Consider the following 23,526-nt stretch of genomic DNA (forward strand, 5'->3'; position numbering starts at 1 on the left):
ATGCTTTTTGCTGAACTTAAGCACTCCATTTATGCAGCTTTTCAATTAAAAATACAGATTCATAATGTTAACCTTAATTTCCAAGTAGCTTTAGGTTAATGATAATCAGTAGCATAAGTACATAATTATGGTTTGTAGATGGTACTCCATGTAACACTAGGTCTGCATCATTTGCAATACTGTCCTTTTAGTGTGTCAAGTTTAATAAGTGTAATATTCTAATTGAGAGGAAAACAAGAGAATAATTGTTGTGTATGCTTCTAAATTCTTTCCTCTCTTTTACACCTTAAAGTTTTCAAAGCTTTCACTTAGGGGTGTATTCATTTCTGTACACACAGCATAAATTCTTAACTATTCAAGTATGTTATGGCCATGAGTACTAAAAGGAACAAACGTTCCAAAGATTAAAAAAATACACATAAATCTAACTTATTCCAGTCAATAAACTGTGTTCTCAGAAGACTTGTTTTCAGGATGGAAAACTGCATATACTATATAAGAGTATATACAAGTATACTGTTTATGCACATGTGTGTACACTGTGCATCAATATATATGCACGCATATATACAGCTATACACATACATGACATATATAAAACATTTATCACAAATCTCAGTTTAAGGAAATAGTGGAGATTCCTCTTACTTCCTTCTGAACACAAAGAACCCCAAACATTCTCAAGAAATAATCTAAATATACAGACTCAAAATAATTAACTGGAGCATGGAATCTGATACAGTGGAATTTGGCTCACAGTGTTCTCCCGAGGTCATTTCTTTGCTATATCATGAACCAACGAATACAATGGTCTAACACAGGAGAAATTCAATTCCGAGTTCCAGAGAAGACATCCTCCAACAAGTTGCAGCACCAATTAGCACGGGTGGCAAGTATGGACCTTCAAAATAACCTAATTCTTCACAATGGGAGAAGAATCCTGGGAGCATCAGAAGCAACAATTTCTCACACATACCTTTGGCTACTGACCTCCATGTTATATTAAGATGCCTTTTTTCACTACAAAGCTTTATAATTTACATACCAGCCTCATCTGTAGTCTGTAACAGGCAAAATCAGATCCTATAGCATTAAATGTCATTGTTTCTCAACAGCAACATCTATTGCCTTTATAACTAGGGAATTCCATACCAGAAGAGCTTCATCTGGCGTGCTAGGTGAGGGCTCTGCAGAAACTGTCCGAATAGTGCTGAGTCCTGTTAAGGAAACATTTGACAGGCGCCTTTTACGTACACCACTGCAGTTGTTAGGGATTTTAAATGCACATCTCTTATGGTAATTTAGACCACATCCTGAAAAGAGAAATTTAAAACCACCTGATTACAGTTTATTGCAGGGAAAAAACAAAGAACATTTTTCCAGTGAACAAAAATGACACCCTTATTTTTGCTGAAATTTTCTTCCTCAACTCTGCTGCTTAGCTCCTAAATTCTACGGGTGTTTAGGGAGACAATGTTATGTGCTTTGGAAAGCTATACCTATAGCTAGTGTTTATTCTTGGATTCTCCAAAAATCTGTGTTCTAAAAGCACATGAGAGTCCTGTGGTCAGCATCGGGAAGGTAAGATACAAGTCTGCCACCGGAAATGGACACGCAGTCCTGCGGCAGTCAAAACAGTTGTGGCAAAAGGAGAAAAGAAGATACCTAGTATAACCTCCTATGGACTGACAGCAATTTCAATTTAATTAACTAAATTAAACTGATATAAAATTAGATATAGGAAATAGGCTCAGGATAAGAGAAGTGTAAATAAGACTCAGATAACCCTTCCTTAAAAATACATATAGACTAATTTTTTATGCTTCAAATTATGGAGTAATACTAGAAAATCTCAGAGCAGTTAAATCCTTAATCAATTAATTGTTTAGTTAGTTAGTTCCTACTGTTGCCACCTACTGTAAAATTGTTCTCGTGGCCAAGCAATTTAAAAGCAGAATTGGAGACAACACGCACAAACAGAACAGTCCAGTCACTTTGAGCCTGAAAAGTTCATCTCGCTGCCACTTACCTTCACATTTGAGTCCCTGCCGCACCAGTCCCCACAGCATTTCTCCACAGTGGTCACAAAAGGCTGGTGCTCGATAAGAATGGACAAAAAGAGCATGAGGTCGGATTTGAAAATCTTCAAATGTAGCAGAAGCTGTAATAACAAGATCATTCCAAACTGAAGAAAATTAATAACATAGCTAATATCCTTCATTTTTATGGTATTTTATCACAAAACAAAACAAAATACCCTTTGGTAATTATTATTATGACTTTCCTCTTTATTCATGCAGAATATGCTGTAAAAGGACACGATGAACTTTGAATTGTGCATAGGCCATTGTACTACATTTTAAACACAAAACATTGATATATTCCACCATACTACAACACCATCAGAAAAAAATAAACCTGCTTTTAAAAATTTGCCGCACACCTGCATAATTTTCTTTTAAATAAACTCAAAACAAAGCTAACAATCTCCTGATGTTGTATGAATTATATGCTCTGTCTTGAGCATCTGATGTCTTTGTTTGTAATTCATCCATAAGTTTGTCATTTACATTACCTGTTATTAATTGGATAGCAGCTAAAATTTAATCAAAGATAGGACCATGCTTGGACTGGCACTGTACACAAAGGTACGCAGACACAAACAGAGAAACAGCCCAACCCTAGAGAACTGTCAAATAAATAGAGAGAAGGCAACCTTGGGCAACAAATGGATCAGACACACAAGTGGAGTAAAAAAGGAGAATGCAACAAAGTCTTATTAATACTTTTTCTCTCTCTCTCTCTCTCTCTTTTTTTTTTTTTTTTTTACTGTAAGGGCATGTATTAAAGGTAGGGTAAAGATAGTAGGGACATACAGGAGAAGGAAGTGAGGGGGTATAAAGTCAGAAGGAGAAGAATAAAAGGGACAACATGAAAGGGGACTAAGGATAGGATTCATCAATGAAGAGAATAGGAGAGAATATATTTTGCCAATCTAAGCCTCTGGAGAAAACCATTCCTCTCCACTGAACATAAAGAGAACCTGAATGACTAATAAAATTAAGACAACTAAAAGTAGATGAGATGAAGTCCCCAATCCTGAGAGGGAGAAGGATTGAAGCAAACAGCCAGCAAACTAAAAGGCATCAAAATTCTGTACGAAAAATAGCTGTAAAAAGAAGAAAATTCTCTAAATATCTCTAAAACTCTATTCTGAATGATTCTGCTGAAGTACATGAATTAGCGGTATGATTGGCAAATCTTTCCCAAAACAACACAGCAGGTAAGGCATGAGTTAATCCCTAGCTGCAAATTACCACCCAAAATAGGTGACTCCCTACCACAGAGTTTTAGGTTCAGTGTTTGTCTTAATGGTCACCCTTTCACTCTTATCTTCACTGCAGCATAAAATAGCTCCTGTGATGTCTGTTCCTGACGCTGTCAGACACTAGGAGAATCTGCTGACTTCACCACACATATCCTTGCTGGATACTGAAATATTTACAACGGAATCTTATCACTTTAGATTGTTTTAAATAGTCATTTTTCAAAAAGATGGTATGAAGTTGCTACATGCATTCAGATTTATTATAACACCCTTTAAATTGTTAGGATAAATAACTTCTCTGAGACTATTTTCCAACAAAAGCGCAAGAGTATAGTATAGCATACCAAACATTTATCAGACTGCAGAGCTCAATCAAATGTTGGAAAATTTTCAACTTACTGTTTTACAGACTTGACTCACTATGCCTAAAGGTATACATATGTAAGATACACTGAATACAGCCAGTAAAGATGCATTTTTTAAGATAAGCAAAGAAAAACGGACCATTTCACCTGGCTTTTTGGTATTCCTTATTTAACAGCCTGTGTTGGTATCTGTGAACTGTATCACTCAAATTGGTGATAACCAAAAGGAATGCAGCTCTAAAAGAAAATATATATTACAGTTTGAAAAGATAGCATGTTACTATACACCCAGTCATCAATAAAGACAAAAAAATTGCAGAGAAGTTTAGAAGACTGTTGCAGATTTCTTGAAGTACCAATCCTTTTTGGTGATGAGAGCTTGCAACTATTGAAACAGTTGCAAGAGATAAATGAGCTACTTTGGCACTAGTATAAACTATAAAATAAACAACTGTTAGTGTTTTACGAAGAATTTAGGAAGTGTCTATATACAGAGACAGTCAGTGCCACAATGCTTTTCAAAATATATTTTAATTAAATCTTTTTGTTCTTTTTAGAATAATAGGAATTTAATTAAAAATTTGGAAAAAAAAGATCAAGAATGTGTTAGTAAGGAGTACTGCAGTAACACTGATGAGAGAATTTACGCAGATTAGATAGATGCCTCAATGCAGCAGGCATTGATTTAGTTGCAGGCTTTACCTTTAACTCAAAGTTTAGTATATTAATCAGACAATGGTATTGCAGTAAGATCTGTGAACAACTGAATTAATAAGATAGTTCATTCATACTACACAAAAAGACAGAAAATAAATAAGGCCTCTTAATCATAGATCAGTCAGTCTAATGAAAAATATTACTTCATTCTACAAATCTTGCTTTGTTGTTAAACATTAACATGTATGCATATGTTTAATCTCATCTAGACTGTCATTTAAACATGCTTTAATTTAATTGTGAGCTTACACCTCATGGTTACTGGTCAGAAAGAAGTGACTATATAGTCACTTACTAGAAATATTTTGTCACTGAATTCCTAATTTGGAATTAAAAAAAAAAATTGTTAGTGGTTCTGTTCAAATAAATTCCTAACAGGTCCAAACACCCTTAAGCCCTGGCTTATTCCTTTTGTATTAATGAAAAGGGGATGTTCTCTGCAGGAAACTGCGCCTCCTAGGAAAATCTTTTCTAAAAATGTCCACAGGAAAACGTGACTAGCTATTTCTAGTCACAACCAGCTTCCAGTCTAGGGATCTTTTATCAGAAGTACTTGGAATATCGTCACTAAAGTAGGATCCAATGACTCCATTGATCCATGATCAATGGCATCCAACCTCTCTTTTTTGATTAAAATAATCCAAGTTACCTAACAATTTACACAATTTTAGATTTCATTTGCTCTTGGTATGATTATTTAGTTCCTGGTTTTCCTAATGAACTATGTTAAAAAGCTTAGTTCATTAATAAATTAGGACTTCATAAAACAGTTCAACAGGTTAGAATAGCCCAATTCAGACTTAATATGGTTTTGTAATTGTTTAACAATGTCAGACTAGGTATTTTTTCAGCCTCAAAGGCATCAGATCATATAAGAAAATTTGTTTTACTATATTATCTTCCTAGTGTTTTCCAGGGTAAAGTGGTCAAGTTCACTGTTAAGACAGTGCTGACACTGTGAAGTCAATGTTGTCTTTGGTATGCTACAAAACACAACTCATCAAAATGCATTTTACACATTTAACTGAATTCTGATGAATTTACTTTGTGTAGGACTTAATCAACTGTTTTTCTATGTGTACATTCAGGAAATTACACCAAGATGTGTTTCAACAACTCCCACTGAATCTAAGAATAATATAGTGGAAGATCAAGCAATCAAAATTTAAAATATCTTTTGATGTTATTTATTTATATAAAAATGTGTCATTATTTCTCATTTGTGCCTATCAGAACAAAATGCATATTCACTTCCCTATTTAATTTCATATTGAAGATAGACCATAAGACCTAGGACAGCACCAGCCCAATAGATCATTGACTCGTGGAGTTCCAGAATGATTAACTCTTCTTCTGGGCCTTTATAACAGCAGCACACAGCCACTAGGATGAAAAGAGCACACAGTCAGGCAACCTCTGTTGTCCTACCACAGACGAATACCACTCCTGCTGTGACGGTCCAGCCGCTGGATGGGATCAAATTATGGATGAAAATCATACTGAATCTAAACCGAAGTTGGACTGGGGAAGGAGGGGCAAAGAAAGCATTTTCAAGAGTTTGCAGCCATGCTGTAATCTCTCTGCAGGGAAAATACACACAGGCATTTATGCTGTTCAGTCCATAGCTTAGGAGCCTGGATTCTCCACTATGGTCTCATACAGAAGCAGCTGAAAGGGTTATTTTCTGTCACCTCCTGTTCTCCTAGAGACTATACAGGAGGGGCTGGTGGTTCACATCTTCCTCTCCTCCCGCCTGGTCTATACTGTGATATATCTAGACATGTCTGCAGGATTTTGGGAACACCAACCATACAGCATGCTACAACATATCTCCTCAGCAATACAGACTCCTGTGAACACATCACCAAGTTTTCTAGTCTGTACTCATTTCTTTCAGAGTTTCAAATTAAGTTCAGAGCCCCAGCATTTCTATTCAAGATATCTGATTCTGGACTTTTCCCAGAATATCTGCCTAAAGCTTTAGGAAGAATACTGCGTTCAACACCTCCACTACTTTGCGCAACAAAATGATCTATAAGGCATGGAAACTCTGGCTATGTATCCAGGAGACAACTTTCTCAAGGACAAGCACCAAAACTGGAACAACCTGCCCCATTAGCTTCCAACACAACTGCAAGGTGCACTTTGTTCTTGCCTCTCTAGCTTAAATTTGCACATAGCAAACATAAAAACAAAATAAAATCATACTAAAACAAGATACTCAATGAGCATGCATTTCCCCTCCAGGGAGAAGATAAGAGAATACACTACTGGAAGACTCTCAGATACTACAGTCAGGAATATTTATAACAGATAAGTGAATTTTAGAGGAGCAAACTTTTTTTTTTTTAATAGAAATAGTCTTACTGAGGTTGGTTTTGAAGCATACAAGTAATCAAAGAAAGTATTAAAAGAAGAGTTATGTGTAAAATACATACGGTGTAAGCCTCAATCTAGCAAAAGATTTAAATAGGTATTTAAGTTTTTTCCTATTTTCTTAAACACTTACCTCTTCATGTGTTTAAATTGTTTTTAGAATAAAGAAAGTTTGCTAAATTGGAAGATTGGTGAAGAGTTTTGTATGGATATACTGGGTATATTCAACTAGAAGGAACAGTGCAATAAAAACACAACTAAACTTAGAAAAAGCAGTAACTTTAATTTAATTTAGATAATGGATTTATAACTTAATATATCTTTATATTAAGGTCCTGTTTTTTGAAAAAGTAAATATCAATATCTTTGTGGAATCAAATCTGATATTAAAATCTCCCACAAGCAGTTTTGCCTTAGGGATTTGAGCCTTTGGCTCTCTTCCTGTGTCCTAAATTCAGTTCCATCTGAAGCTGGTAGGTATTTTGTTGTTGAGTGCTTTTCTCTCTCAGCCCAGCTTTTGCTATACTATTCTCCTTCCCTCCCCCCTCTCCACCCCAAATGGCAAAGGAATAACTGACATCCTTTCCATTAAAGCTGTCACTGAACCATCTGGTCACCCTGCAAGTTATTTAATGGGTTATCGTGGTTCACACTCCTGTAATAGCAATTGTCTCCACTACATAAGGTAAAACAATACTTTAGAAATGACCTATCAAATCTTTTCTTTAATTTACATTACAAATAAATGGGATATTAAATAAATACCATGATTTTAGCAGTAATAACATTAATGCAATTTTAGGGAGGCTAAAATCAAATGTAAAGAAACCACCCGAAATACTGTTCTTGCAGCAGTGATTATATAACCTTGCTACACACATGCAATAGTACATATTTTACTTTTCCCATTTAAATGTCTTTCAGTATATATATATATGTGTGTATCTATATATACATATAGTGAAGTGCACAGAAATTATAACTTTCTGAAAGCAAGACAAACACAGATTCAAAAACACACTATTTCTTTAAATCTTATTTGTTCTGCTCTGAAATAAGGAAACTTGTATAAGGAAAATATATATCTAATGAATTTTCTAGACATTTACATGAATACTTCAGCACTCTAAATTTTCCTTTCAGGAAAATCCTTCAGTTCCAATGAGGGATTTTTTCCTTCTTTATTATTGCTTTGTCCCAATGTCGGAAGGTGACAAATAGCTTAAATTACGAATGCTAACAGGTGTCAGGTAATTAAGTGTATCATGTGGGGGACGGAGTGAATATCCAAAACTGAACCTCTGAACTCTTCAAGCAGAAGCCTGCTGCTGGCTTGCTAAACAGTGCGGGCTGGTTGTGAGTTTTGCCAGCACCCAGCCAAACAGAAGTGGCACCTCCTGAATCCGCCAACTAATGGCAGAGACACAACCACCAACCAGCAGTCTGGAGGCTGGTCATGCCTTGCACTTCTGCACATAGACTAGTAGAGACTGGGAAAACGGGGGGAGGGGGGGGTTTGGAGGCTCAGAAGGAAGAGGAGGCCCAGCACAAGGGCTCCCCTAGTGGTCCCAGAGAGAGGAAGGCGGCCTGGAAAGCAGGTGGTGAAGAGCCTGGAGGCGGGGGGCTCCTGGCGACGGGGAGCTGCGGGCGGGCGGACGCGGGGGGCCCGGGGCCCCCGGCCGGCAACGCCTGCGCCTGGGAACCGCGAGCAGCCGCGCGGCACGAAGCAACACGACTTCGTGCCCCGCTTTTCCGGGCCGGCAGCGAGCTCCCTGCGGGGAGCCACCAGGTCGAGACCCGGCGAACGTAACGCTGGGAGGGGAGTGGGTCAGCCAGCGCGGGGTAATCAACTGGGGTAAAAGCGCTAATCCCGCTGGCTCTTAAATAAACCCAAATATCCAGATCCACTACGGGTTGTCGTTTACTCTGTTTTACCCGTGACGTGGGATTTAAGCAGTAAAACTCAGAAGCTAGTAAACCATTTGGAATCATTTGCCCAGTGTTAGTTTAGGCTTAATTTACGGGGAGTTTTAATAAAAGATTAATATTTATGAGTCAACATGCTTGATTCATCTTTACATTCTGTATTTCTAAAGTTCAATTTTAATATACTTCTACTAATCTAAGAATGATTAGACAGGTTTAAACCTACTAACTGTACAGCACAGTAGGTTTTACATTCATTTGAAATCTAAGCACAGCATTTTTCATTATGAATTTACCTGTTTTTCACCCTGGGGAAAAATCAGCAATACCTTAGTTCATGTATTCAGGCTCTGTTAATCATAAGATTGTACTTCAGAGATGTTAATTAGCACAGGAAAACAAAATGAAACACTGCTCAAGTTTATTGAAGCCACTGAAGCAGTGTTCAAAACAAACACTGGCAGTAAAGAACAGATCCAAATTAAAAAACAGCCCCTTTCTCTTTTTCTATGCTCATACTGATCTAAATTAATATCATGAAGTAAAGATCACAAATCTTTTACATCTTTATTTCTTCTGACTAACTGTTTTGTAATTCAGAGTTCTTTTCCAAGGCTTCTGAAAAATCAAATGATGGATGGCATGCTCACTGCCAGAACTGTGCATCTCAGAAAGAAGATGCTCCCCAAAATAATTAGTAGCACCTGTACAGCTTGTATAACTCCTTCAAATTTGTTCCATAAAAGATAGAGAAAATGGTTTGTTACATGGTGAATAATGCTGATGGGTAAAAGTAAAAATCTCATGGAATTAAAAATAAAATTTTATATTGGACTCGCTAAGGAAACCCTATATACAATAAATTGTATTTTTAGCTCCCTTTAATGTAAATGATTTGCAACAGTTTCAATGTCTCTGAAAATGAAAATTCATAAATATATATTCATTTTATATATATATATATACACACATACACACACACACATACACACACACACGCTTCTTTTTACATGATACCGAAAGATGTATTCCACAGTTCATTTGAGAAAGGCACATAAGCATGTACTTAAAATTCAGTGAAGTCCTAGTCTGACTTGAGAATATGCTTTAGTGGCTGTCTGGATAATACATGAATAAGTCTTTCTTCAGGTCTGAAATCTTTGACACTAGACCATCAGAGGCAAGGAACACAAGAATGACTGCATATAACCATTGTGTTTTTTCATCCCCAGTTTAATCCTTTCTAAGATAAGATTGGAAAAGAGAGAAGGGAACCCAACAATGCTAAGTAAAAAGACAATTTGCACATGAATTGCACAAGATGGCACAACCTGGTACAAAATAAATGAATTACTGCTATATATATATATATTTTTTTATTTTTTTTAAACAGAATACAACAGTTCAAGAAAGATTCAGATCATGGAGACATCTCCAGCATCTGGCCAAGTAGATTTGAAGGTGGAAAAAAAACCAAGTAAAACGTTAAATGCCACGGCTCCACTGAAGATGACGCAAGTGTTGCTACTGACTTAATAACTTCACCCAAGATTTCACCCATGCACATAAATAATGGGTGGGACTGAAAAATGGAACTGAAACAATATGAGGAAATAGTGACACCAATAGTCCTCACTTGACATTTTGTGTTCAGTTTCTGTCAAACCAACTTAAAAAGAAGCACAGTAATAGAGATGAACTAGGGATGAGAAAAACTACTGGAGGCATGGAAGAGACTGCCATATAAGGAGAGGTTAAAAGACTGGAATAGTTTCATTCGGAGAGGAAATGAGTAAGAGGAGTGCACCGGATTCAAGAAGAGGGGGAAGCCAAAAAACAAACTAGGAAACAAACATAACCCCTTGAACACAGCTTCTGCACCAACACACCAGCGTGACGGGAGTCTCAATGTTCTTAGAAACAGGCCAGTTCTCCCCACTTCTCTTAGGCAACAAGTCCCACCTTAACTAAGTTAACAAAAACATTCATGAGGCCTCTTTAAGAGTCAGAGTAAGCCAGATTTCACAGTCAGAATCACAGTGTCTCCAGGCTTGAGTCACACTACCACCCAGGTATAAAAAATAGGGGATTACAACCTGCGGCAGTTCCTGATTCTCTTCCTTCTTAGTTTCCTTTGCAAATTGTTATATTCCTCCAGGGAAGGAGTTTGCTTGTTTGTGCTCAGACCTGCTTTAGCTACAAACCTCAAGCAGTTCCTAAAAGAAGTTGTGTATTGTACCACAAATGGTCTCAAATGTATTTACTGGAAATAAAAATTAGACTATGTATTCCTATATGCCCTCTCAAAATAACAAAGCCAGCAGTCAGCTAATGAAATTAAATTCAGTGAGTTTAATAGTGATATTGAAATATATCTATTTTTTCAATATAAGCCATAATTAATTTGAAACCTACTGTAGTAATGTGTTATTGGGGCCACAAAATCAATTAGATTGAAAAAGGACAGAGATTTTCCAAACAGTGGAATTTTCCTGCCATTTATCTATGCAGTTTAAAATACACTGTTAACAGACAGGTTAACAACACAACTCTTCCAATGGGCAAGTTATTCCAAAGGTGTTACCTTTTGTTCTTCATTACGCTTCTCTCTGAATCATCCATAACTATTCTCCGGTCAAGGTTTGCTACTGTGGATTGACACATATTCTAATAAAATGTTTGGTCAAGCATGCATTGGTCAAAATAACTTTGTCAAACAAATGTATCAGTTTATCAGCTAAATCAAAGAGCTTGCTGGTTAGCCTAGAAGAGACATGTTCCCTATTAAATGTAGCTAGTGAAAATGAAGTGGAAGAGGCAGTCATTTGAAGAAAGAGGATGTAGTTGGGAGAGGAAAAGAGATCTCTTATAGGCTTAGCAGTTTTATTAGAAAGAATTTGTGTTAGTTGCAGAAACAACTGAAAAAATATAAGAAAGGAGAAAGAAAAGAAAATTTAACTGAATATTTCTTAATCACACACTCAAAAAGGTGTTTTAAAATTTTTAAAGAGGTGAACAATTTTTTTTCTGGTATACAACTTTAAGTAAACCTATAGGACTTTGCCACTCTACCTTTAAGAAAATTTCAAGTGCTCAACAAACACATGTCCTGTGAGATAATTTATAACCATATCCAAGTTTCATACAGCATAGAGGAAAGAAGATTAAATAGCTGAAACAGATTTGTAAGACAGTAAACAGATTTGATGTACCCATTGACATAAATATGTTTTGTATTAACGTGCACTTTTGTTTTTTCCATCAGTGCCTTTTTAATTATAAAATAAGCACTTCATGTTGGCTGAAATTGCTAATCAGATGATACCATCAAATTAAAAGCCTAAATGAATGTAGAAATATCCATTAAAGTGCATTGTGTACCACAGACTCCAAGTTTGATTCATTACCTCAAAGCTTTTGAGACAGAGTCAGCTGAACATGGGACTGCTGAAATATAACACGTGAATAATCTATTGAGCTACTGCTACTAAAAGGGTTGTGCTAGACTTGGTCAAAACAACATCTGAAACTTTTTAAAGAAGAGTAAATGTGATGTATATCATATTAAGAAAACAGAGTAAAAACGAATAATAAAGGAAACATGAATTGCTTGATTCAAGTGGGAATAAGATATGTTAAGGAAAATAAGATTTTTAAGTTCAGAGGTTGACCAGACAATATAGTTACTATATGACAAAAAATGAGCTTAGAGAATTAGTTAGAGCTGCTTTAGAAGTTAATGGGCATTTTCCTAAAATATTAGCTGTAATGAATGCCATCTTTTAACCCTATCTTTTCTAGATTGCTGTATACAACGTATTGATGTATACCAATCAAAAATCATGTAATTGTTTATTCTGCCTTAATCATAACAACACAGAAAATTCCCAGGTATGGAGGTAGCCACTGTTAAAATGATGTAACTTGAAAAATATTTCTTTTCATTGGAATCATGTGGTAAGAAAAGTGATAAGAATGATTGAATCAGACCAAAATCTGCTAGGCCCAGAATTCTGTCTTTCACCATGGTTAAAGAAAGGTTCCCAAAGAAACATCAGCATCTCATGGTGTTTCCCCAGACTCCTCTCTCAGATGCAAATGCTTTGCAGCTCAAGCTTTCTCAGAGAGGAGAGCCACTGAGTCTTTGAAAATGCTCAGTGGATTTTTCTTCCATCAATTTTTCTAGGTGCCTTTTAAACCAAGGAGAATTTTTAGCATTCACAAAGGGCTCCAAATATCACCTATATGCCATATAGAGAAGTGTCCCCTTATGTTTATTTTGAACCTGGTATCAGCTGGATTCATCTGAGGTTCCTAGCTCTTTCCTTTCCTTTCCTTTCACACTGGAGAGTGTGAACAGTTATTTCTTAGACACCTTTTTCATTCCATCCATGGTTTTACAGACATCTACATACTCTTCCTCAGTAATCTTTTTTCCAGGGTGAAGAAGTCTAACCTACTCAGCTGCTGTAAGGGAAGCTGTTCTCTATCTCTGACCACTCTTTTCACCTTTTCCTGTACTTTTCCCCATTCCACACAGACTTAGAACAAGGACCACAACGCAGAGCGTTCAAGACATCTGGAATTTACAAAGACACATAACATAATGGCAGCAACTTCATGAGCATTTTCTGTTTTGTCTCTATTCCTTTCTTAAGAATTCCTATACTTGTATTTGCTTTTATTGATTGGTACTGAGCACTAAGATGACGTTTTCATAATCTATTATAACTTCAAGATCTCATTTTTTGGTAGTATTAGCTAACTCAGAGCCTCTTGTTGCATATATAAAATCAAGAAAGGTTTTCCCTTTGCATGTCACTTTATCTATAGTGAATTTCATTCAGAGTGACACTGTCGCTTTATTAGTCACCCTTTTGAGATCATTTATCAATATATTTAACAGCACAGGCCCAAGTGCATATTCTCAGGATTCTGCTGCTGACCTCCTTCCACTGTGAAAACTGATCATACTCTTTGATCTACTGATCTTTATTTCCTAAATGATAAATAGTTATTTATCTATGTGAGGATCTTCCCTCTCCTTTTATGGAAGCATACTTTAAGAGACCTAGATAAGGAATGTGTTTGTATGACTTCTGGAAACCCAAAAATGCTATCTGAACTGAACAGAAAACTTAACATTTTCAGTGAACAGCACACCAATAAATGGAAATTTTATCATCTCCAAAAATCTGACAATTAAAGATGTACAATGTAGGACATCTGACCTACTAGCTAGCAGTACAACAGTGAGCTCTCATAAACAGGTACTGTTTTGACAGTAGGGTCTGTGTGCATTTCTTTCAAGGAAAATTCATCTTCCCTACCAATATTAATTTTTCCAAAATGTAGTTTTAATTTTTTGGGAAATGCAGAATAGCATTGCTTATAACTACCTATTCTAGCTTTACACTGACTCATAAAAGCTTGACATGAGTGGGAAATTGTTAGAGTTCAAAAAGCTTGCTTATACAGATAAAGTGAAGTCATTTTTGTAACTGTGAAGAAATACACTCCTTTTCTTCTTGCAAACCACATTTGCAAAAACCTTGCAATTAATTCAGATTTTTCTGTTGCTGAACTAATCATTAAGTACTAAAAACCTATGGGAAGACCTAAAGAAGAACAGCTGGCACCTCCTGTATTTCTGTATCAGTACTAAAAGCAAAATTGATACATTAAGTGATTTCTTATTGGCATGTCCCTATCACCAGAAAACATAACCAGAGTAAAGAACTGATGTTGATGGGATATCTACTTTTTCATCCTATTTTTAGGATCCTACTGCCTCCTCTAGCAGAAAAAAAAACAACGGTAAGGCAAGATGGGAGGGGGAGTTCAGAAAGATTCAGCTGATGCATAAAAGTATGCATCTTGAAATCTGTATCTAGAAGGTAACAATCACAATACTGTAAAGCTCAGAAAAAAACAATGAGGCAAAGACATAAACAATAGAAAAATCTTTTAGTCCTAATGACTTCAAACATCTGGCATCTCCCTGATGAAATTCATGATCCAAGAAAGAAGTATACTAAGGGACAGTGAGGGATGCAAAATCAGATCTACTTTAAGCTAAACAGTAATGAACCTGACCTCTACAGAAATACAAAAAAGATGAGATCTGGAGAGGATTAAAACAGCATACAAGAAGAATAATTACAAAATATACTACCTTGGACAGGATAGAAAAAAGATGACTATATTTCCCAAAGATACTGGATAAAAGAGGACCTTAAAGTAGCCAACCAGATACCAAGAGAACCATGCTTTTCAGTCACAACAAAGCAAAGCAACCAACTCTACTGTATAATGATGTTCAGAGATACAATATCATAATATTTATCTCAAGGAGCTGGCAGTCAAGCTAACATTACAATCCAGTTACATGTTTAAATGTGGCATCCACTATATAGTTATGCACAGCTTTTATTCAGTTCAATATAGTTTATCATATATAAGGTAGTATCAACTGTACTGAATCCAAAAAAGATATCACAGCCTAATGACCAGATGGTATATTGTCTATATGATTTTAAAACAAAAACAGCTTCTTAACATAAGCAATGGGTCAATTCCTGTCCTCATCAACTCAGCAAGGGAAAGCAAAGTAGCTGCTATTTGATTTTCTTGCCTCAGAAATCCTGCCAAGTTGAGCACAACTCCTCACAGCAGGCAGATGAAGCATATTCCACCAATTCTTACAAGATGCTAATATTCATCGTCTGTCTTCCAGTGGCTGGCAAAGATCTCTTACAACCAAATGTAATTTTGCCCCAGTAAAAATGGATGGACTTTTTATAAGAAAACTCATATTAAAACTGTAAATATAAAACTGTTTTCTGCTCTACATAACATGAAAAGACTAGGTAAATTTACACAGCAGTTTTTAATAAACCTTCATGAACAAGGTATATCATAGGACATAAACTATGTTGGCAAGATCAAAAGCCTGCAGGCTTCTAAAGTATTTGCTTCCTTGTAGGCCTGGGGAAAACAGGATTCAAAAAGACCCAGAGCATAGAAGTACAGAACCACAGCATTTCTGTCATTTGCCAGCTTCTCCTACACAGTTTGTGCTTCCATTTGGGGGGGGGGGGAGGGCAAATCTAGTTCATCTGAAAATGGTCTCAAACACACAGACAAAGAATTGATGGAGGCTGGATCTACAAACAGCTCGTAATAATAACTTCAATGCATGAACTGCAACCTTCATTTTAGTAAAAGGTTAACTTATCTACAGTCATAATCTAATGCCATAGCTTAATGTAAAAACTTAATGCAACTTTTTAACTACTTAGCTTCTCCAGAAAGAAAAGATATGGAGTGTATCTCTAGACAGTTAAGAATTATATCTCTATATTGGCATTAAAAATGGCAGTTGAAATAAATAATTTTTAAAGGCTGCTCAAAAGAGTACCTAACAGCTTAAAGAAGTCAGTGTATCAAAGACAGCATATTCAATCTATTGTGAAGTTTACTTTGTTATTTTGGTGATTCACATTTGCATCCTTTATTTTATGAGTGGAACCTGAAAGATATCTTTTTATTGATGCAATTCAACCTTGTAGCAAATATTACTGAATCAGATTAAGACTGTGGAATGTTTTTCAGCTTAAGATCACCTTGCATAAAATTTACTGCCTTTTCTTGAGCAGACAGGAAGAGTGGGTGGAACTGAAAGAGACCTATAAAGCTACAAGCTTTGGTTTCTCTTCCTTTCAGTACTTAAGAATGAATGACTGCTCATTTACAGCCACCTTTGATTATATCTTTGACTGCAACTTCTGTACCTTGCTTCCTGGTTTGGTCGGCTGACTAGTTTTCAAGAGTATTCTAGTCAAAAGAAATCTTTCTTACAGATACACCTCAATAAAATTCTTTCTCCAAAGATTTGCTCTTCTTTCAATCTGAAATACAACTCAACAGTTAAGCAAATGTTGAGTTCAGTGAACTCATCAGTTGAGATTCCCATAGCAAACATACCACTAATAAAGAACATCCTCTCTCTTGCATCAGGAGACCAGACATACTTTTCTAATATTTTGAAGAAGAAAATGAAATAGAAAATGCACAACTAAGAAAATAGCAACATGGCAAATGATACCTTACTGATAGAATAGTATTAGTGATATTTGTTTAATGAACGGGCAGGAGTGTAGCCTGATGAGCCAAGTGGGTTCAAAGGAGTCTGTGGTTTTAAGTAAAAACTGACAAAAATTCTTGAGTCATATCTCCTCATATCTCCTATACAAACACTACCAGAATACTATACAGTCAACTGAAATAAAATATTAAAACAGGTAATATTAAAACTACATAAAACAAAAGCAACAAAACTGTATAGGAGGTAAAAATAAAACTGTACTTACGAGGGCTAGTAATGCTGATAATGAATGCTTTTTTAACATGTAGATGACTGAATCTGAATCTCAACATACTCTTTTCCTTCCATTCTCATAATAATGTCTAACATTTCACTTCCAAACTACTAGTAGCCATAGGGGCCACTGAAAGACAATTCCATTAGCTTATTGCAATAGTCTGTATTTATCTTCTGTGGTTGAGTCAGCAGACAGATGCACAACATCACTCCATAAAAATCCCACTGCATAATGCACCAGTGTAAAATACAAGTAATAATATTCATTATTACTATAAAAGCACAGCAGGTGCTGCATTCTGAGCAGATTGAATTTCTTATGTTTCACCAGAAACCTTTTGCTCTGTAGCAAACTGTTTCAATTATATGATATCTGCAGGTACAATTTTTTTTCCTAAAATGGAATAAAATGCTTCAGCAATAATATGCAACTTCTCCCAACTATAATTTTTTCCAAATAACTTCTCATATCTTCCAAGAACCTGCAATATAAGCTCTAAATCAGAAGACAATCGTATTTATTATGCCTTAAACTGTAAAGAACATAAATATAATACCCAAAATAATGAAAATGAAATGAAAATAATGAAAACTTTTAATCATTGGTTGCCCAGCCTTTATAAAAGACCTTACAATAAAGTAACTATTATGCAAATCAGATAATGTACAGTATTAGAATATGAAACAAACTGAACTGACAGTTCAGCTTTCTCTACACTAACTAGCATTGATACATGCAATAAAAACTGAATGCAGTGGTATTAGGATAGCTTCTGACATCAGATATCAGTGCCTCAGGGGATATTTACCCATAGGATGCACAGTTCTCATGCAGCAATGCTGTAGCAATAACATTCTGTTCTACTGTCTCTTTCAGACATGCTACTCAAAAGTATTTGTCATAACATACCTTGAATCTACAGAGCTTTGGAATGTATATTCTGTTCAGGTATTTAGAATGTAAGTAGAAATAAAATACTTTAATTAGTTCCATATAAACTGGGTATATAGTGCAAACTTTTTGTCCTTCCCAAAAGGTCGAGTCCTCAGTATCATCCTTTGTTAGACCTCAAGGCCAATCTCTCTTTTTTTCAGAGGCGCTCTTCCCACCACACCAAATAAATTTTGAAGGTATCTCCAAATTATTAAATATTGTGCAAAAACACTTATGGCCCTGTATTTTAGGCACAGATTTATTGAAAAAGAAAAAAAGACTGATTTGTATAATGTACTATCACTAAAGTCTATAACCACCTGAAACTATGTCAGCTCTGCCCAGGCAAACAATGCCATGCAGTATTATGCTGTCTGAACATATTTTAACAAAAAATTACCTCCATTAGTCTGAATACTTCCCTGAACATTATAGACTGCTTATAGAGTTCCTTTTTCTTGTCTAATGTTACAGAACTGCATATATTTTCCTCCCCTCCATGATACATGAGTCTTAACACAGCAAAAATTAGCTGCTGCATTTAGTTAGGGTGATTTACTGGAGAACATTGATGCTCTTGAATGTTCATGGAGGAAATGTCTGTATTTAAGATCTTGCATAACTCAAGACATCTTATCAAAGGATTTCACTTGTAGCAGTTTAACCATCATTGAGGCCATGAAATGTTACAAGTTTCATTTGCTGTGCTTGCATTCAGAGAGCTAGAAAGTCTTTTCAGCATCGTGTCCTCTGACTAAAGAAGAAAATTGAATACCAGCAGATGAGTATATGCAGCCATTAATTTCTGCAATGTTAAAATTCAAGTGAAATTGAGGGAAGAAAATATTTACCATTCTGTAATATTAGAATGGGTCCAGTGTGTTTTTTTATTTATTTAATATTGCACTAAATGTGCTATAGTATATAGGAGCTGGTGTTACAGCATGTCAATATAGGAAAGATGTCTTCAAGCACCTTGTCTTTGCAGGAAACTCCTGCAGAAGGACAGGAGGAAGACTGAAAACAGAAGTGGATGAAAGCTGGGACTCCAAACTCAAGAAACCAGAGAGGAAACTGGCATGATCATGCAAATAAAAATGTGCAAATCTACAATGAACACAACAGACCTGCCTCTTTTCTGGGAAATTCAAATGTTAAATTCCTTGAGATATCACCAGTTGATGACCTAGTGGTCCTCCTTCCTTCTTCCCTGGCAAAATCTCTCATGTTGTTGACAAGGATTCAGAATAATATCTCTTCACTTAGCTAGGTGCTATAGGTTTCCCATATGGGTAACAACTTTTTTTTTTTTAAGGCTAATTTCAATATTTTATTCAAAAATCACAAGGGTTGGTCCTAAGAAGCATCTTTGCACCAACTAACAACATTTTAAAACCTCCTACATGCAACTGTACTAGCATTTATACATGGGTAGCCTACAAAAACAAGCTACATGAAGAAGGAAGTTTCAGGAGCTTAATGGTGTTTCTTTCTGAACTGATATCATTGTAACTGGAACAGAAAAAGTTCTACACTACTGAGTTACATGAACTGACTACTTAAGCAGTGATTCTCCATGAAGCCCAATATAAGCACTGGATATCAAAATGGTACCAGAAGAAAAACATCTGACATTTTTTGAGAAAAACATGGAAGAAGCTTTGTAATAAAAAAAAGTTTATTAGTCTATAAAAGAAGCTGTCTTAACACACATTTCTTCCCCAATACCTTATGAATGTAATAAGCAATAGGAGCCTTTTGCCTTCAAGGCTAACATTTGGATAACCTTTTGTTGTTTAAAACATGAACAAAGATGCAAGATGTAATGTTTTAGGAAGGTCATTCTTTCATGTGATTATACTTGTGATTTGCCCAGAAGACATATTTTTGACTTTTTTTTTTAATAAACTCTGTTTTAATGTATCCCTTTTGACATAACAAAATGGTAAAACTCCTACAACTTTCTACTTTTTTGATATTATATAAGAACCTTATAATTTTACATGCCAGAAAAGACAGAGTACCTGAAAATAAATGCCTATTCAAATTTACTGAACAGTGTTCAAAGATGCATTATGTTTTTCTTGAAGAACTAAAGGTCAGAATGTATAAGAAAACACAAATGATTTTCAAATAAACCTTACAAAAATGTTTTTCTGATTGCACATACTATTGCAATCGTTTCTTACATCCGTTATCAGTATTCTTGAGCCCTGTCAAGGGGCGGATATTTTAAATGGTCCTTCTTCTATTTACAAACTGTTACCTGCTGTAAAATCCTTGGCACCTAAGATATTTAGGTTGTGTGGAAGTTTTAAAGAAATGTCATTTTTTCATGAAGTTCTAATAACTTGTAGAAGTTTTTATATAATGACATTCTGAAATCCCTGAAGGATCGGTGACATAAGTGGTGGGCATAAAATTAAAGCGATTTCCTCTCTAAAAGCGGTACAACTAACTTAAAGAAAAACACAGGGCTTCTTGGCAAGAAGCATTTCTACTTGTAACAAAAAGATTGGAACATTGAGTCACTTGTAGCCAGAGGGCCCTGAAGATATTTTGTGGTGATCTGTAGTGATATGATTAAATATAATAATATACTCTAAATAATGATCTATGCCATAATCTAAAAATATATAATTTGCCATCTTTTTCATGGAGTCAGAGTACATTTCTGACACAGACCATCAAACATATTAGATGAACAATGTGAGAACTTGATCTCATTATCATTATCAGGGCATAATTTTTTAAAGTACTCAGTACTGATCTAGACCTATGGCCTCTGAAGTTAGTTTAAAAATAAGTGCTTTTAAAAATAATACTTTGTCAGCTTTGCTGATATAAAATACTATAAATACACGTTTATTTGCATAAGGACTAGAGAACAATTCTTCCTTACTAAGGGCCATGCAACACTTTCAAATCTTTTGGCAGACAGGAGAGTAACAATTAATTCCATTGTCCAATAAAAACATGGAAACAAAATCAGTCTTGGGCCATATGGAATTAAGAAATCAGTACACCCTGCTCAAGAGTCATAGATTCCTCACTCCTTACCCTCACAATAATACAGTGAAAATAACACAAAAAGGAAAAAAAAAAAGAAACAAAAAATATTATGCTAATAGGAAGATAAAAATGAAAAAAGAACTATTCTCTGGGATTATAACTGCCAGTCACTCTTTCAGTGAAAACAATTTAAGAAATTAAGAATTAAAAATTAAAGATTCAGAAAGGCTATATACTTATACAAGCAAAATTACCATCTACTTTAAACCTCTGTGGAATTTTAGACCAAATAACTATACAGATAAGGATTGTGATCAGGCCCTATTTCCTGCAAAACCACACAGCAATACATGAAAAATTATAATATTCTTACTTCTCAAAACACCATATTCTTGCACATGGCTTCTGTATTGTAGATTTATTCAAAATACAACAATTTCCTTAACCTACAAGGTTCCTCAGTTATGCTGACCTTCTAAAAGATTTGGCTTACCTCAAGTCTCTATTTTCTTTTTTTTTAACCCATCATGACACTCTGTTGCAGTTGCACAATTTTCATGCATTCCATGAATTGTAAAAGGGAAATAATTAAAAAATGACTAAGTAACAAGAAGATAACAAACAATACATTTCATTCATGAGCGCATCATAAATAAAACAAGATAAAATGATACCGTTGATCAGTACTGTCAACAACTGTATACCTGAGTTATTAGGAAGTGTAAAATGGTGTACTCCAGGGATTTTCCTTTAGCTAAAATTTCATTACTTAAACACAGTACAACAGTACTTTGTGGTATTATCTATCAGACTCAAAAGTCCAGGTTTTCAGACAGCAATGCACACTCTATGCTGAAGGGTGAGAGGAAAAAATATATGGACCCTGGGCAATTGTAGACACTACCCACACTTTCACATACTGTTGGCTTCATAGCCTTCCTCTACCTATTGCAGAGTTTCTTATGCTTGGCCACTCCCATAGAGAGATGGTTCACCCAAGAAATAAAAGCACCAATGTCCTAATTCTCTCAAACAGTATTGTTCTTCTTTATCACTTCCAAGTACTGCATAAAGTGCCAATTTTTAGTATTAAATCAGCTACTTGCCTAATTTTGGCAATCTGGAAAATACGTGGTCTTCATTTCAAAAGCATATAAGCTATACACCAGATAAAACATTAAATTCCCTGCTGATTTTTTTCATTGCTTCTGATTTACTGACCATGAGTGATTATTTTCTGTGGCAAATATGAAATAGAGATTACTGGCACCTTTTCAAAAGGGAAAAATTTGTTTCCTGATATGGAAAAGATGAATGTTGACTTACAGGAATGACTTGCATCATTCTTTACTTTACTTCTTCCTATTGTAATCAAAGAGTATGGAAGAGGGTATTATATAGGAAAACTATAATTAAAAGCCTAATTGGTTGAGATGATGTTGACCTAACTCATACCTTCCCTCTTTTCAGCATCCATTAGGATTTTGGCTTTCTCTTCACTAATCCTCTATTCTTCTACAGCTTCAGTTCCTACCTCTGTATGACATATGAGTCTATTTTTCAGGTTTCTTTCCAGTCACTCTAACTGCATGTTCCAACTGCAAAAATAAAGCCATTCAGCCATCTTCTAGATTTTATTTAATAGAAATATCACCTTCCCTTCTTCACAATTCCAGCATTCTCTCCACTGCTTACCCTTGTAAATTTTGTGCCATTTTTATTCAAGTACCTCATCCCTCCTTGTACCTAGGCTTTTGACAAGTATTATTAACACCTAATAGCATCCCCAGATTTCCTCTACATTCAAATCACATAAATTCTGGTTAATTCCTACTTCAGTTAGACTAGCCCAATATTTATGGCCACTGCTAGCCAAACATATTCCTTGAATGTATATGTCATCTCACTGCCTCCAAAATTTGGCCTCTCTGCTCATGATCCACTCATACTACATCTCCTCTCACCTCCTTTCCCCTGCCAGTCACCTTCAGGTTATTGCTTTCATTCTCTGGCTTTTCACTGATTTATATTCTCCTCTTGTCTCCTCCGACTTTTGTATTTCCTAGGCCCTAATTAATTACCGTCTTTTGCTCCACCTTTTGCCTTCCATACCACCATTTATATGTCAGATATTCCCTGCTCCTGCACAAGAGGCACCCAGCACTCCTCTTGCACAGCCATCCATAAATAGCATATATTTCTATAACTTTAGTTGCTGTCCCACCTGCAATTTGAATTTGTCTCAGTTTCCTAAATAATTTTAAAAACAAATCACAGAAGGAGTCAGAGCAGGTTATATGAAAGCAGTTATTCTCTTTCCAGACCAAAATGGACATTTTTATGGCACTTCATATAATCTAAGAAGCCTTACTCTACAAGCAGCCAGGTCACTGTTTGCAAGAACGGCCTTCATGATTTCTGCATAGGTAATTATGAACCGACCACACTGATAGACTAATAGAAAAGTGTAAACTCTGTCAACTGA

The 23,526-nt window shown here is 35.6% G+C and overlaps 1 protein-coding gene across 4 annotated transcripts in view; it reads right to left on the reverse strand.

Moving 5' to 3' along the window:
• The window catches only part of PRKD1 (protein kinase D1), a 156,857-nt gene that overhangs the window by 50,020 nt on the left and 83,311 nt on the right, over window positions 1-23,526 (reverse strand). For 3 of the 4 annotated variants that reach the window (XM_013940463.2, XM_013940460.2, XM_013940462.2), the window contains exons 3-4: window positions 2,030-2,161; window positions 1,153-1,313 (exon numbers count right to left, since the gene is read on the reverse strand). In XM_013940463.2, the coding sequence (XP_013795917.2) occupies window positions 1,153-1,313; window positions 2,030-2,161 (293 nt within the window). The remainder of the gene's footprint in view (window positions 1-1,152; window positions 1,314-2,029; window positions 2,162-23,526) is intronic. The other variant, XM_013940461.2, reaches the window with a different exon arrangement.

The sequence above is a fragment of the Apteryx mantelli genome, chromosome 4 (genome assembly GCF_036417845.1).
Source record: "Apteryx mantelli isolate bAptMan1 chromosome 4, bAptMan1.hap1, whole genome shotgun sequence".
Classification (NCBI taxonomy): domain Eukaryota; kingdom Metazoa; phylum Chordata; class Aves; order Apterygiformes; family Apterygidae; genus Apteryx; species Apteryx mantelli.